At 36.5% G+C, this 17,940-nt stretch overlaps 1 protein-coding gene across 1 annotated transcript in view; it reads right to left on the bottom strand.

Moving 5' to 3' along the window:
- Nucleotides 1–391: 391 nt before the first annotated feature.
- Nucleotides 392–17,940, bottom strand: part of LOC140240510 (CUB and sushi domain-containing protein 1-like) — an 82,953-nt gene continuing 65,404 nt past the window's right edge. Inside the window, exons 25-34 of the mRNA XM_072320277.1 lie at nt 17,420–17,608; nt 15,919–16,164; nt 14,976–15,266; nt 13,354–13,395; nt 11,902–12,210; nt 10,155–10,205; nt 7,267–7,575; nt 6,159–6,200; nt 4,977–5,009; nt 392–2,773 (exon numbers count right to left, since the gene is read on the bottom strand). Coding sequence (XP_072176378.1) covers nt 2,436–2,773; nt 4,977–5,009; nt 6,159–6,200; nt 7,267–7,575; nt 10,155–10,205; nt 11,902–12,210; nt 13,354–13,395; nt 14,976–15,266; nt 15,919–16,164; nt 17,420–17,608 — 1,850 coding nt within the window. The 3' untranslated portion in view covers nt 392–2,435. The remainder of the gene's footprint in view (nt 2,774–4,976; nt 5,010–6,158; nt 6,201–7,266; nt 7,576–10,154; nt 10,206–11,901; nt 12,211–13,353; nt 13,396–14,975; nt 15,267–15,918; nt 16,165–17,419; nt 17,609–17,940) is intronic.

Genomic DNA, 17,940 nt, shown 5'->3' with positions numbered 1-17,940 from the left:
GATATTTCTATCTTTTAATTTGATCACGAATAGGCATACTACCGCAAATCTACTACAAGAATTGTTATTTCTGTAATCAATGAAAAAAAAAGATATGCATGCACATATTTGCATACTAAACAATCTAACTACTAAATGCAAGTGGCTCCTGCAAGTCTCTCACATGATCAAATCTGGTATGCAGAGAAGAAACATACGGAGTTTACTGTCAGTTCAAATTGCCATTCATCATGTTGAATTACTGGATTATTTTGACGATTTGTATTTCGTTTGATTTCTGTTCCCCATGGGAAGATAGGACACATTCATTTTTTTTTCAAAATATACTGACAACACAAACTGATTAACGATTAACTGTAAATAGTATATATGACATTTAACAAAGGGATGGTCAGATTAAAACTAAAACAATTTTATTAAAGCCTTGGGCATTATTCACATGAACAACATCATTTTTATGAAATACAAAATGACGACAAAACAGAAGCAAAAAAAAAAAAAAAAAAACCAGAAATGTCGCTATGGCGACTGATGCCTCCGCCATAATGCATGATTCTCCCAATATGTGTATAGTACAATGTCTTCACAATGTGTCATGACAGTCTCACATAACTGTCAAAATATTGCAATGACAGGTTTGTCAAAAATATCTTGAATGTTCACTTTCATTGGGTTTGCTATAATTGTCTAAGAGTGCAGTTTCACATATTTGGGGAATTGAGGATTTTTACTTGACTTCTGACCGACCCTTTTATAAGTTTATGCATTGAGTAATTCTCAAGGTATGAAGAAAGAGTGTGATTACAGTACAAAATAGATTTTTTTTTTTTGCATTTAAATCTGACCTTTGACCCTCAACCTTTGACCTTCTGGCTGGAAATTTCCCAGAGAATCTCCATTAGGTAATGCATGTATGTATTAAGTTTTAAAACTGATAATGCAAGCATTGCATATACTAATATATGAGGGAAATAGTAGAATTTTGAGGAGTTAACCTTGACCTTTGACCCCCTGACTATTGACCCATGACCCCTAAATTCCCTAGATAATCCCTGCCAGTCAGTACATGCGTATGTACCAAGTTCCATGAAAATACATCGAACCATTTGCGAGAAAAGTGATATTGTAACATTTTCACCTAACTTTTGACCTTTTCACCTTTGACCTTATGACATAAAACTCTCTCTGGAGAATCTTTACGCAGTAGTAAATGTCTACACTAAGTTTCAAGAAAATACCTTCGGGCATTGCATAGATATGGGGGAAATAGCAATATTTTTAGCATTTGACCTTGACCTTCTGACCTTGACCTCTTGCCAATGTCACTAAAAAACTAAACAAGTAATTGCCCCATCATACATCATCCTGGGACAAAGTTTGGTGAAATTTGCTCAATCCAGTCTTTAGTTATCGCGTAAACAAATACAATTTAATAATTTGACCTTGATCTTTGACCTTTGGCCGATTTCACCCAAAATCTAATCAAGTAATTGCCCCATCATACTTTATACTTGGACCAAGTTTGGTAAAATTCCAGTCAATATTACTCGAGTTTATCGCGTTAACGAATGCGGACGGACGTACGTACGGACGTACGGACGGACGGACAACCCGAAAACATAATGCCTCCGGCACCACTTCGTGGCGGAGGCATAAAAAACATTGTGTGAAAACATGTAATCAACTATAATTGGCACTAATACATTGGCATGATTGGGGTACCCCCAATGAACAAAATATATAAACTGGAATCTGCATAATCCTTCTTTTATGTAGCAAGGTATCAAAAGATTGTGATCCCTTTGAACAAAATGAAATGCACATTACCCCCTAGATTAACGTCCATGTTCTACTATACATTGACTCTGCCATCTGGCATGTACTGGAATGTTGTATGAGCTGCCCCATATTCAATTAGTCGTGAGCATTCATTGTTTGATAGACAAAGCCACAAAAAAGAGCTTTCCAAACATGTGCCTTTACAGTGCACGCTAATATTCTCTATTTTACACTTAGACTGATAACGTGATAGAAAACAGGTGATTTCCTATAGAAAACAGGTGATATCCTACAAGTACAGAATTTCACAAATATCTTGCCCTGTTTTTCGAAAGATATTAAGATAAAAAGGATGTTTTTCGTGTAACTGTAAGCAACTAAAAGAATTCCATCTGCGTAAAACAATAAAACACTCTCTCTAGTTAAGTTTCTAGTATATAGCATTATGTTATGCAAATACCTATTTTTTTAAAGCAGTTTATTTAAATACCTCAGCACTGTTACACAATATCATGCTGCGCAAAACAGATTTCACAGACATGTGGTAAATATAGCCAATGCAAAAAAAAAAAGAAAAAAAAAAGGACACGGCTCGTTATATATTTCACGCACTGCTGAGAGTGACTTTAATGGAAGCAAGTCAGATCATTTGAAGCTCACGGAATGCACACTGGTCGGACGAAGGCCTTAAACCCACCCATAGTGACTGAAGAATCGGATGTAAATTTCACCCAGGCGGACTCATCATTAACATGGAAGATCTCTCCGTCACGTGACCCGGAGAGCGTTTCCTGAGCAACCGCTGAAGAGCCTCTTCCAATATTGACGGTATCAAAGTTACTCTCAGTTTCAAACTCTTGGAATTCAATCTCCACCGTACATCCTGCATCAACACTGAACCGCCAAGTCCGCAGTGCTAAGTTTATATAGGCCTCTGGGAAATTGGGGGAAGCGATGACCATTTCGTCGCCCTGAGCAAGTGTGAATGAGCCTCCTAAAAGGCAACATGTGAATACAGTGGAACCTCGTTATAATGAGGTCGGATATAGCAAGATTTCTGATGTAACAATGTAAGTTCGCAGGTCCAGTTCCTTTTATGTTCTTTTGTTCTTATTCCTATCCAATAAAATGAGGACATTTCTGTTGTCCTATTAAAGCAGTCAGCTCATTATAACGGGGTTCCCCTATAACATAGATGTAACGTGATGTATTACCACATATTGAACACTATAAGACCCTCAGTATTAAGTACAGTACCCTCCTAACAAACACGGGGAAGATAAAAACATTTGCTACTAGATCAACTGGAAGCAGTTTATTTTTCTCGAAAAGTGATTGACCAACAAAATTTGCACAAATACAATCACAATGAAATATTTTACATATACACTACAGTATCAAAAAGTATGTATGAACTCAACAGAGGGATATTTTGTATCACATATCAGAAACAGAGAAAGACTATCACAGGCACAGGCATTAGATAGTTTTAAGGTGTAGTACTACATGGCGTTATAATGACTCACCTGTGTAAACACGCTGTACATCTAAGTTTGAGGTCTTATGATTGATTTTTCTATGCTACGATATAATGTATAATACTGCAGGAATATCAACATGAGCTTTGTTGCTTTAATTAACGATGTATCATTATGCCACTTTTTCTCTCAAGGTCACAAAGTTTTGGAACAGTTTAATTACTTTCAACCAACTCTGAACATTACTCATATTGATAATGTTATTACCAATCCGGACCAAATTGCCAATATTTTTAACAATTTCTTTGTCAATTTCTTTCTCAGCTTTCATTGAATATTGATAAAACATGTTTTATACATTTTCATACGCTTCAATCCCAACCCACCCTTCCTCAAAGTATTTCTATTGATGATATAAACATTGCTGAGAAACATTCAACCAAGTTCCTAGGAGTGACCCTAGATAGCAATCTAACTTGGAATACTCATGTCCAGAATATTATAACAGCAATATCTAAAGCAACTGGTGTTTTAAGGAGAATAAAATACTTAATTAATGATCAAACTTTAATGTTATACAACACCTTATTTCTACCATAACATGGGGCAACTGTAGCAAAACCAAATTGAACACAATTTTTCTTCTCCAGAAAAAGGCTCTTCGTATATGCACACATTCAATTTTTTTGGCTCACACTGATCCCATATTATATCGCCTAAAAACTCTAAAAGCCCATGATATACATTTATACCTAACTGCCATATTTATGTATAAACACATTCGAAATTTATTACCATTTTTCCATAATGCCCTAGTGACCAATGACCATATTCAACCATAACCTACCCGTCGTTCCCATGTTTTTCATTTAAGTAATCCAAAGCTTTTACTTGCTCAAAAGTCGATTAGACATCACGGTCTGGATACATGGAACACTCTTCTTGAGGAGTTGAAACAGTGTACCTCCTTGTTTTCATTCAAAGCAAACTTAAAGAAGTATATTTTACTGCAGTATACTTCAAATACGAATTAAGCACGAATGATTTATATGACTCATGTTGGTCTCCCGATAGCAACATCGTATGCCGTTCCCTCTTCCAGCAAACCAATTTTATTATTCTAGATTCCAGCCTATCTGCCCATGTGCACTTTCAAGCACATGCACGCACATTCACCACCATCACACATCAGAGTTTATTTTCCCCTGCTATCTTCGCAGCAGAATTTGTATTGTTACGAATCTAATACGTCCCTACCTTTTCCTCGGGCCGGCCATCTTTTCAAGCAATGCTTACAATGGCGGCCCTCTGCATTATCGCTTCTTAAATATGATATTGTTATTGTAATCCCTGCTGCATAGACATATACTGTAATATTATATCATTAATTTCCTTTCATATCGTTGCTTATGCAAGTCAAACGACTCTGTTTCAAATATACTTTGTATGTTTCCCATGTTCATGATTATGTGATTTATGTATATACTGATTTGCAGAAAATAAAGTATCTATCAAAACAAATAACTACTCATTGAAATCAGTGAAATACCAAATATTAGATTCCCATGTAGGGCCTATTACAGCCATCAATGTTGCCAAAGGTATCATCTCCAAAATGACGGATCATTTCTATCGTTTTACAATTCATAATGATCTGTTCCTGCTGAATCAGGGAGAATTGGTAGTTTTTAAAGATAACGTTTCATCATGCTCACATACCTTCTTCGTTTGGAACCACTGTTGTACCAGCACCTAAAAAATAAATAACAAAATATATGCGCAATAACTTACACACACTATCCATTGCTATTTGTGGCCCTCGAAACGCAAAACCCCAGAAATATCACCAAGTAGTTTCTCAATTCTCAGTGGAGAGTCATGATGTTATGATAATGTATAATTCTACAAATGGTATTTCAAAAAAAAATAAATAAATGCAGAGTCCTTAAGAGAAAATTAAACATCAAAGTTCTGAGGGCATTGTTACACAAAGTAGAACATTCATTGACGTTGCACATGATTTAGCAGGTAATAAAAATATAAATTGGTAGTGTCATTAAGGGGAAGTATTGAAATAGTCACACACACAAAATAACAGGGCAGTTTAAAAACAATGATAATTCATCTATGCTTTGAGTATCATTCTTCTGTGCATCGAACATAATTTTATCTATCATTCATTTAAAATTTTCTTTTACCAGGATAATTCTTTCAGTTGGTTAACAGATGATCTACCACGGGGCCTTGCTCACATTATGTACAGATAAAATGTCACGAACAGCAAAACAAAAATACAATAAAATAATATTATACTGAAAAATTTACCTCAGACAAAAAAAAAAAAAACAACAACACACAAATAAACAAATTATTACAATTAAAACTTGGTGTAGCAATCAGGAAAATATTGCCATTTCACCTCCTTTTTTTATTTTTCTAAATTGTTACTATTCATTGTCTTCAGACTTTGGAATTCATGTCAGTCCTTCATGTTGATAAAAAAAAAGATACAAAGTCATATGGACAAATTGATAATGAAAAGTACAAAAGATATAAAATATCAACACAGTTATCAATTCAGTTTTAATAATACTTTTGGACATTCCAGGGGATTACATGGAACCTGTGATTATTAAACCATTACTCGACTGTAACATATGTAAGTGATCATATTTTAGGTTGTACTGGTGGTGATTTGAAGCTGCAATATTACCGTTAATAAATTGACTGAACATTAATTCATTGGTTCTTCTGTGCAATCATTCTCAGTGTCATTCGGTCGTGACAAGTTCAAGAACATTGTTTTCTTTTATCAGGACATTTTTCCCACAGGGATTCTTATGCTGAGAAAGGGATACCTAGAAGTTCTTATAGACAAAATGGTTCATCATTGATGCTTACCTTCAGTGTTTGTGACCACTGGTTTCTGTGTCGTTGCAGCACCTACAGATTAAACACCAAAATTTTGATATAACGCACACACACTGTCATGTCGCTTGCACTACAAAGCAAAATACATTAAAAAAGATTAAAAAAAAATCTTGGGTCAAAGGATATAAAAAGCAGAGACATTCTGCTTTAAAAAGTACAATCCAAGAAATCTTACTTTTTTATGAAAACAATCTTGAATGAAACACTTTGACTCTTTATTGTGTAGCCTACAAGATAAAAAATGTATTCAATTGCCAAGGCAGCCACTATAAAAGACTTATCATATCTAAAATTGCTACTAGAAATCGATCTTGTTATTGTAAATTTTTAGTTGTGAATATTTCCATAGACAAAAACCAATCTTATTTACAAAACGTGAAGTCTACGCCTTGATTGTTTTTGTTTTTGTTTTCCTATTCACTAAATCACGAGTACTCTTGCTTTTTCGAAGATACGACGTGCTCATGAGCAATTGGGCGCACTTGTCATTTTACTTCATTTTTTTTCTTTTGTAAGTACAGTGTACTTCCTCTTTTGTTATTATCTTCTCAGTGACAATTTACATTTGACTTCTTAGGCATTAGCTTCAAGTTGTGTCCACGATTGGGCGTGTTGTAGTTTCCGGGTTTTTTTTTTTCCTGCTTTTCTTTTTTTTTCCCTTGTATTATGTATATGTAGGCCTATATACTGCTTAAAGATATATATATGTTGTCACTCGTGATTACATGTATTTTGTTAATTTACGAGTTTGAAATTATCACAAAATATATTCTGGTATAATGCATATTATATAATTTTCCTGTTTATTAAATGGAGATTTCATGGAGATTTGAGATTTGTGTTTAGTACAATCTGATATTTCAACAAATGGTGCATGTAACCCAAATCATTGAATATCTGATGGAGTTTGTTCTTTTTTTTTATTCACAAGTTCAATAACTTATGCAGAATGTGCCAACATCATAACATTAGTAAATGTTTAAGGTCATTTGCTTTTCAGTATACGTGTCAAGCAGGTGTTATTCATGATTGTTTAATAGTCTGAAACCTGATGGTGATATAATTATGTTGAGCTTACCCTGCATGCAATCTGCTTTTACTGTTAGATTGAATCCCATGCGAGCGATACTGTCATCAGAAACGAAACGAATCAACGTGTGCTCGGAGTTGACGTCGATGTCATCGGGCCTGCGCGGACCAAAATAAGAATGGTCGTCGCCAATGTAGAGCCAGTCCAAAATACCAGTGTAGAAAGTTACAAAGTGGACGTGCAGCTGACACCCTGATGGCACCGTGACATTCCACGACACGTCAGCATTGTCGGGATAGTCCATCGGAAAGTTCGGAGAGGTGATTACGGCAACAGCACCATCTGATTCCAAGTTCACTGTTTCAAAGAAAGGATTGAAGCACAAGATGATCACTTTCGCACATTCGAGACAAAGATATAGAATCGTTTTCATCCCCTGCAAGTAATTTCTAGAATCCTTGTAATGAGGCAGAAGCTGAACAGATCAAAAAAGACACGCAAATGATATGAAGGTATCATAATAATTGATAAACACAATAATAAAATACAAACCATTTTAATTGTAACGTAACAAACCATAGATTGAGTTGTAGTCAAAAGAACCTAGCTTGCTTCTGCCATGTTGAATAGGCATATAGGTCTAAAATTCAACATGAAAATCGAATAGAAAAGATAGTGTAAACGATTTAAGGATTATCTTTCAAAAAAACAATGAAATTATTTTTACTATTATAATACTAAAGGTATATAAATGTAGTCCATGATAGAGAAAAAAACACACATTTTAAGACAGAAGACGTGACGTTCTCTCCCATTCAGTGGCATTAGGAAATAATGACATTGTACATAAACTAACCCAAGAAAATGAAATTTAGTAAATAACAGTTGCTGAGTCTTTATCTCCCAAGTTATTCCATGTGTATATAATGTACGTGACTGTGCATCACAAAACCAACAAAAAGTCGCACCCCGTGATTTCACGTGAGGACTCAAAAAGGTGAAACAGGTCATCCGAGTCAATCTTGAGTTTTTCATATCTTCTGAAAGAGTTATCCTCCGTCTTCATTATTCCTAAGTTTGGGATCATAACATGAATGGAAAAGTGTGTTTTCAGCAAGATTTCCTACAAACCTTTTGGGGGGACAATTGAATGATCAGGTATGTCTCAGAGGCCTCTTTTCATTTCTTGAAAATACCTTGCACACTGTTCACTTTCAACTCTTGTACCTTTTGAAAGGTAAATGCTACTGCTTTGAAAGCCGGCATTAATCATGTTCAGAATGTGTGTACTAAGAGCATGCTTAATTTCAGCTTAATCTAATCATCCCATCATTGTTGATGTTCCGGTGGTTTACATCTTCTGTTTTGTCCCTTTTATTGCACAGATAGCACAGCTTGGTAAAGATTAAGCGCTTGAATAGATTCTGCACTTTAAAACCTCTTTCCTCAGTTCACACTTTTCCAGAGTGTGTGCTTTCTATAATAATAATGATAAGTACAGCATTTGTAATGCGCCATCGATCTAGTAGCCTATTCTGAGGCGCAGAGGGATATAATTATAAAGACAATAACATACATTGTAATAATAGTTGTGAATAAAAAAGGTTGAAGAAGAAGAAAGAGATAGCACCCGGTGAGCAATTCAATGAAAATTCAAAAACAAGATGCGAACACATATGATTTCAGAAGCTTTTTAAATGTATCCAATATTCTATCCAATATTTAGATAGGTTAATAGGGGAATCCATCTGAATTGAGTTACATATTATTTCAAAGCTTAGAGCCTGCTCTTTCAGAATCCGCCCTGAACTAAAAATCCATGTCTGGCGACTTTTTGTTTGTTTGTGATGCAGGGTCACATATATTGATTTTACAAAATGGAATTCAGAGAAAATTCGTATGCTGGTCATAACAAAAAGCCCTGTAATATAACTCTGTAGGAATAGTAAAAAAGGAAAAAAAATCACAGGCTCTCTGTCTACTCTGTTATGGAATTACGACAGATTACATCATACAAGATTTGGGTCGTTTTGCAAACACACACACACTACACACACACGCACACATACACACACACACACACACACATGCACACAAGCACACACACAGATATTATTAGAACAAAGCAACGTGATGCAAAATGTTAAGTTGCATTGTTGTGGTAGACTGGCATAACCAGGCAGTCACTATCATTACCCATCTTCAGTCACCCATATTTGTATTCAATGATATACTGTGCTTTTCTTGTGATGTTGTTGTGTCAACTATCTACAACAGAATAATTTTGGGGTGCTGTTCGTTATTCCGAAGGTTCGTTATTCCGAAGGTTCATTAATCCGAACCACACAAATTCCCTATACCTAGAGGTTCGTTATTCCGAAAATGAAAAAGGGTTCGGTAATCGGAACATTCGTCGCTTTATTCCGAAGGTTCGTTATTCCGAAGGATCGTTAATCCAAAAATAAAATAGGGTTCGTTATTCCGAAGGTTCGTTGATCTGAAATAAAATAGGGTCCGTAACGAACCTTCGGTATAACGAGCTATGTTTCATTTTCGGATTAACGAACCTTCGGAATAACGAACCTTATTTCATTTTCTGATTAATGAACCTTCGGAATAACAAACCTTACCACATTTTCGCAACCTTCGGAATAACGGAACTGTAACCCAATTTTGTGTAGTCAACCAATTGGACGAAAACTTCGTAGATTTTTTAAGCATAATGCTTCATTGCAGCAACTTTTATGATAACTTATTGATCATCTATTCAAATATTGAATGTAATGTGCTATTGAATAATGATGGATTGAGCTTTCATCTCTTATCAAGTTCTCGTTTTCACTAAAGTAGGCCCTACTTGAAGCAGTTTTGTCTTCGTTTTTTTTTTCACTCTTTTTTTTTTTTTGTCTGTCATGAAATCTTAAAATTTAACTTACCATGACTGTGCGAGCTTTTAGTTGTTTGAACCATTGGGCCCATAGTTGAACCTAAAATAATACAAATGGTTGTTATTGACGAGATTACAGTGTGTAAAACAGATAAAAAAAGAAAAGAACACAAGCACGTCCAAGCTTGAAGACTTGGCCACACTCAAAAGCATAAAGGTGTGATGAAATAATTATAGTGTCATAAAATCACTAATCATAACTTCAGTCATTACCAAATTTTGACATTGACAGTTTTCTGGATATTTTGTCATTAAAGTACTTGTCCATCTTTATTTTTTGTATTTTGGACTGATTGAATTGCATTTTTTTTTTTTTGTGGGGGGGGGGGGGGGTTATGCTCGCATCAAGTTTCTTCCAAAGGTTGTTGTTCGTTTGTTTTTTGTTTTTGTTTTTTTCATTACAGGGAGTTGATATGGTGGTCATGAGACAGAAAGAATATAACAATGAAACTTTGTCAAAATAGTATGACATGCCAGGGAAAAGAAAGAGAAGAATAATCGAAATCTTTCATAGCTACGTAACTTGAATCATATTCAAAATAAATCAGCTGACATTCAAGTTGCATATCAAATGAGACTCCGGTTAGGCCATCACAATCCGACGACTGAGCAAGCTCTGCTGATCACGTTTGATGATACACATGCATTCAGATAGCTACAAACGCGTAACCATAATCTGACCGGACTTTTTTGGCTTTGCTAAAACCGAGATCTCTAGCATGCCTGTGTACCTTAAGATTGTTTTTTTTTTTTCAGTTTATCAATTTCAAATTCTAATTAATTCATCATGTAAATTAAGCCCAAATTTTTGCCTAATCAAGAGCACTGAGAGTCTCCTTTTCGGTTTATGTACCTGTTTTAGTATATGCAACAACTGAACATTATAAAAACTTACTACGGGTAAAAATGTTGTTAAAGAGTCCATCATAATGATGAATGTCATCCTTTTTCTTCAACCAACCGCTAATGATTGTAATCAAAACTCACCTTCTTGGCATTGAAGTGTCAAGTCAGATTAAACAACAAAATGTCCTATAAAACATAATCACACAAAATATGACCCTCATATTCAAAATCAACAAATGTTTCAAAACAAGGTTTGCAGGGACGTTGAGTTGATTTTTGAAAGCATAGGGTTTGTTTTTTTCTACTTTAAAAAAATATGATTTTCTCATATTTAACATTCCTAACAAAATGTGACCGTACATCACAAAACAATAACATAAAGTCGCACCCCTTGACTTTACGTGAGGACTCAAAAAAGGTGAAATGGTTCAACTAAGTCAATCTTGACTTTTCATATTTTCTGAAAGAACTATCCTTCTTCTACGTTATTCTTCAGTTTGGGATCTTAACATGAATGGGAAAGTGTGTTTTTAGCAGCTTTTCTAAAACACTTTCTGGGGGGGGGGAGAGTAGAAGGATCAGGTATATCATAGAGGCCGCCTTTCATTTCTTGAAATCCTTTGCACACTCTTCACTTTCAATTTGAAAGGATGACGCTACTGCTTTGAAAGTTAGCATTAATCATGGGCAGAATGTGTACCCGGAAGAATGGCTATACGGGTGGATTTTCTTATATTTTTTAATTGCACATGATATACTAAATGCGATATTACAAGTCACTTATCTTCTAGTTCATACCGATATTCATGCACGAAGCAGAAAAAGGAAAAATAGAATACATTCCTACATAGAAAATTGGACCTCATGTTGATGATATATCAAGTGCGTACCCTGCATGCAATCTGCTTGCACTGTTATATTGAATCCAGTCCTTGTGGATCTGTCATTAGAAACGAATCGAATCAACGTGTGTTCAGAGTTAACGTCGAAGTCAAAGGGCTTGACTGGTCCAAAATAGGAATGGCCGTCGCCAATGTGAAGCCAGTCTCTAAATGCAGTGTCGAAAGTTACAAAGTGGACAAGTAGCTGACATCCCGACGGAACCGTGACACTCCACGACACGTTAGTGTTGTCGGGATAGTCTAGCGGGAAGTTTGGAGAGGTGATGGCGGCAACAGCACCATCTGATTCCAAGTTCACTGTTCAAAAGAAAGGATTGAAGCACAATTTAAAACATAATCATGCAACTGTCTACATCCTCGCAAAGTAATCTGAAAAACCCCTTTCTAATGAAAAGAGAATATGAGAAAGGAAACAGATCAGAGAAGACAAGCAAATGCTTTGAAAATGATTTAAAACTCTGAAATGAAAACAGTGTCATTAAAATAACACAAATATAGTTTATCAATGAGAAAATGGTCCTTTTAAAAACAGAACATGTAATATTCTCTCCCATTCTTTGGCATAAGAAGTCTGCATGACTCAAAACAGGTGAAAAGGGTCTACAGAGTAGATCTTGAGTTTGCCATATAATCTTAAAGAACAAAATCTTCTTCTACCTTAGTCTAAGTTTGGGGTCATAAAGCGAACGGAAAATTGTGTTTTTAGCAGTTTTTCTAGAGCGCTTTTTGCAGAATAAAGTGTTTACATGTGTCTGTGAAGCCCCTTTAAGTTCCTTAAAAATCTTTTAGATACTCTCCATTTTCAACTGTAATTACTTTTGAAAAGATGATACTGGTGTTTGAAAGTAGGTATTGGAAATGGATAGAATGTGTTGATAGAGCATGCTTGATTTCAGCTAAATCACAATATATCTTCATTGTCTTTGCTAAAGGCGTCTTACATCCTGCTTTTGTTCCATTCATTGCACACGTAGCACAGTAGGATTAAAAAAGCGCTTGAATGGACCCACTACTTCGGAGCCTCTTTTCTCAGTAAACACTTTTCCAGAGTGTGTGCTCTCGTTCCATTGATTAGATAGGTTTAGGAGTCCATCTGAATTGGGTTATACATCATACGAATCTGCCTTAACTAAAATCCGTGTCCGGCGATTACTTGTTAATTTTCTCATGCAGGGTCACATATATATTTCATTCATGTGATGGAATTTAGAGGAGATGTGTGTCCAGTTCAATATTGAAAACCCTTTAACATAATTCTGTAAGACGTGAACAAAGTTTGACAGACTATGTTAGTATAATGTCATGCTATAAGAGAAATGTATCACTGTCCATTTGTACACACTATATCATGTGAACAAAACAAAATGCTTCAGATATCTAATTGAACAAGTGAGCTTTTGGATATTTTTTTTCAGTCGTGAAATCACAAATCTTACTTACCCTGACTGTGTGAGCTTTGAGTAGTTGGACCCATAGTAGAACCTAAGTCAGAATTATGTAACAATACAAAAATGTTTGCTACTGATGAAGTATGGCAACCAATATAATTCAAAACTATGATCTTGCTTGAAAGACCTAGTCATTCTCAAAACACGTTGGTATGCTGAAATACAGCGTTGTGAAATATCAAATCTGAACGCCATCTTATTAACAAAAAATCAGACATCAGCAATTTCATATTTTCTTGTTTCCCCAGTATTTGCTATCTTTATTCAAATTTAAAAAAAAATGTGTAGTAGAAATGTTTTTATTGCAACGGATTGACAAACTGCCCTACATCACATCGACATAAATAAGCACTACCCGCTGCATAATATAAGGATTAGAACTACCACTTGCTGTCGGGGGGGAAGCTCGGTGGTCTAGTGAAGATGACGCCTGTCCGGAGATCAGGAAGTCGTAGGTTCGAATCCTGCTCGAAAATGTGCGCCCATGATTTCTTTTATCATGGCCACTACTACTACTACTACTACTACTACTAAACAAACAAACAAACAAATTTTGCATTTTCAGATATGAAATTGACAACTTTTAGACAAGAAAAGTGTCTGTATTGTTAATTTTGGTCATTAAATAATTGAGTAATTATTTGTTACAGGGGGCACTTTGGGTGGGGGGGGGGGGGACTCGTTTTGCCCCTCCCCCCCCCCCCAAAAAAAAAAAAAAAAAGATGGGGGGGCAGTACCTTTCCGGCTCTCATGGAGCATGACAATAATGCCACTTCAGAAATATAGGGGGAAAGTGAAATGTTAACATTGTTTCTTCACCATTGACTTTGACCTTTGACCTCATGACCCAAATCTCTCTCTGGAAAATTTTTGATTTTGTTGTAGGGCCTACATAATTATATTTACTAAGTTTCAAGAAAATACATTCGGACACTGCATTGATACGGGAGAAACAGAAAATTTTTGAGTATTTGACCTTGACTTTTTGATCTTTGAACTTCAGCATATGCATCCAAAAATTAGATAGGCACAACTTCACTCACTCAAATATACACATGTCAAGTTTCATCTAGATACCTCGAAATATTCTTAAGTTACGCTGTCTACAAAATTGATTACGGATATAGAAGGACCGAAGGACTGACAACCCGAAAACATAATGCCTCCAGTGACACTTCGTGGCGGAGGCATAAAACGTTTCGCAATTTCAGAGTTTCGGTAATCTGAAAACGAAATAATGTGCGTACAAACAAACCTTCAGAATTAAGAACCTCATGTGTGTGTTGTTTTTTTTTTTTTTTTCAATTAACAAGCCTTCATATTAACCAACCTTTTATCATAATATTTTGATTAACAAACCTTGAATTAAAGAGCCTTGTTTTGCTTTCGGATTAACGAATTTTCGGAATAACAAACCTTGTTTAGTATATACTAGAATTACAGTAAGCTTCAGAGTAAAAAGCATTATCTGATCATCAGATTATGATCCCTTGGGATTAAAAATGAACCAGCGTGATAATAAAACTTTGGAATAGCAAACTGTAATCACAAGCAGCATGCGTTAAGTGCTTGTAAGTGACTGCCTGCTTTGGCCTCATCAATCTCTCGACTCACCTGTTGGAGGCACCACGGTGGTACTGGCGGTCCTTGACACTATCTCCCTCCCAAGGGGCGTTACATCGATCACATACTCCGTGTCAGCCATGAGATTATTGACTAGAAGGCTATGTGCGCCCGGCAATTCGACACTGTGGCTAATCAGTTGTCCCGTGGCCACATCCCAGATGAGGATGGCGTACGCCGTGACGAGGTTTGCGCCCTCAACGGGGGGTTCCCATGAGACACTTACAGATGATGCTGAGAGGGGAACAGCTTGGAGATTGCGCACTTCGATCTCTCCTGTTACTGAGGAAATAAAAACATACACAACGTACATTGTATAACGGTCAACTTGTGATCGCCACACTAACGTACGCTGTCAGTCTTTTCTCTACACTAGTGCTACACGAGGACTTCGAAGATTCCAGATAATGGGTGCACATAATTATTTCATTGCCTCAGAGACACCTCGATCTGTAGCTGTCTAAAGAGTATTTCCCAAAAAGTTTCGGTGAAACTTGGATATTCGATTATTTTGACCACTGATGGGTTACGCCAGATCTTTTCAGCTGGCCTCTCTGATGATTTAGCCCAGTTAGTTGTGCTGCATGTCACTGTCATAATTCATGAACACGTTGGAGTTGTAAGCCTACACTTGTGGTTCTGGCCAAGAATTGTCTTTTTGGCGTTTTCAGCCCCAACCTTGTGCCCAACTTTATCGGGAGGTCGATATCTACACCGTGTGAATAGAACACATATTCCCTATAACCCTAAAGAACGACTCCTGCCATGTCTGGTTGCAATGGAACCATTGATGGGTTTCAGCTAGAAAAGAAACAAATAGGTCAACTTAGTCAAAGGGATGACCAATAGTGCATGAGAGATGACACTCAAAGTGTGATGGACGATGCACGAACCACACGAGTTCATTTGTGTAGGCCTTTAATATGCACAGTACCTGTGTTAGTTGCTGGTGTTGTTGCAGCCACGTCCAGTGGTCTTTCATTGCACAGGTCGCCGGTGTCGCAGGTGCAGAGCCAACCATCAATTTCCTGGAAGGTCAGTCCAATAGCCTCCAGAGAGCTTAATGGGCCCCTAATTTCATCCAGCACCCCAGCCAAGTCAGATGAAGTGAGACACATGTTGGGGGGCATGCCCTCCTCGCCGCACCCCTTCTCCATTTGAGTAACGGTCACATTGCCAACTGTGAACGTACCGAACATATCAAAAAGGAGATGGAGTAAGAACAACTTACAGTTGACATACCCATAGTACCGCTGCAATCTAACAGGTAGCTCCAGTGACATTGGGGAGGAGGGGGTATTTCATGAAGCGTTTGGTCAGATTTTTTTTTTTCGTACGGACAGACTGTTATAAGCTACAGAAATTCTTGCATCTGATTGACTGAGAGCAAGATCGAAGCACTCATTTTATTACACAAAAAAAGCGATTAGAATATGCTCCCAATCCAACTATTCTGATCATACCACTCCCATCTTCAAAGACAAGAAAGCACTCAAAGTTGAGGATATCCATACATTCCAAACAGTCATTTTTATGTTTAAGCATGTCACACACCTACTTCCATCTTCATTTGAATCATTCTTTGCATACACTACTGATATCCATTCTTACCCCACACGCCACTCATCCGACTTTCATCTCAATAATCCTACATCTCTGTTTGCTCATAAATCAATTAGACACCATGGTTCTGATGTAGGGAACTCATTACCTGTCACACTTAAATCACGAACAACACTTTATTCTTTCAAAGCAACCATCAAAAAAAATATTTATTGTGTAGTTATACCACTTGAATTGATACGGTATCTGACATCGGAACTTGTTTCAAGTATGTCATTGGCATTATGGTCTTAATGAACTTATTTCTGGTTCCTTTTTATTCGCAGTTGTCCATTATTTTGAGGTCCATGCACTTCCGCACTTAGCACGATGTACCTTGCACAATATCAGACTTAACACTCCCACTCTTTTTCGATTCTTTTTTAACCCTAACCCACTACCACTTCACCAGGCCACTATCATTTCAAGCACACGCTTACGATATGTGGTCTGATGCATTTTTTCACCTCATAAACATTCCCTGAATATTATATGGCATCGTTTATCATCATCGTGGATAATTGATTTGTACATTATGTTTGCACTGTATTTTCTTTCGTTCGCGATGTTGAAAATATTATTGATGATGTTATATTGTATTGAAAATGTTTTTAAAAATCCACTTTTTAAAGAGTGAAAACTGTGCATAAAGGCCAATAGGAAATAAAATGAGGCAATTAAGTTATCTCTTGTGATCTCAGCTAATGATATCTTATTTATCTTTGTTTCCCTCTGTTACGTAAACAAGCGAATTGATGATTCTATCAATATTACAGGTGTCGAGCGTCATAAGATGAATATTGAGAAATCCCACAGAAAATAAACAAACTTACACAGTGGGTGGTGCATAGAAGTTGTGATGTTCATAAACTTGCAGCTCCCAGACAGAGGACAGCTAACGGAGTTTGGCGATGGGAAATCCACACAAGGTGGGCCGACTCCGCTAAATCCAGGGAATCCTGGCATATTTGGCCTTATTTCTCTGCAGTGTGAGCATGTGATGCCACTTTCTGTCGTATTAACTATTGACGAAGAAAGAGAGAAAGGGAGGGGGCATTGAATTACATGTCATTTATACATCGATACCTATGATAATTAACAGAAGTAATGGAAAAGAACTTAACATTCAAAGAAGGCAGAGTTCGAACACACCTTGTGGACTATTCTCAGAAATATAGTGTATGTGTATTTGAGTTGCCAACTTTAATAGTTCATTACTTGTCTGTGTGTCTCCAACTTTTTTCCTGAATTTTCTTCCGTGAATTTTCTGTTTTCATACAAAACAGTATAAAGCCATTCAGGATGAAATCTCCATTTAAGTTCTATTCACAGATATCTGTGCATGCCCTGTATT

This window comes from Diadema setosum, chromosome 17 (genome assembly GCF_964275005.1).
Source record: "Diadema setosum chromosome 17, eeDiaSeto1, whole genome shotgun sequence".
Taxonomy (NCBI): Eukaryota; Metazoa; Echinodermata; class Echinoidea; order Diadematoida; family Diadematidae; genus Diadema; species Diadema setosum.
Note: the sequence above shows the minus strand (reverse complement) of the source record. Positions and strands in the feature narration are given on the sequence as shown.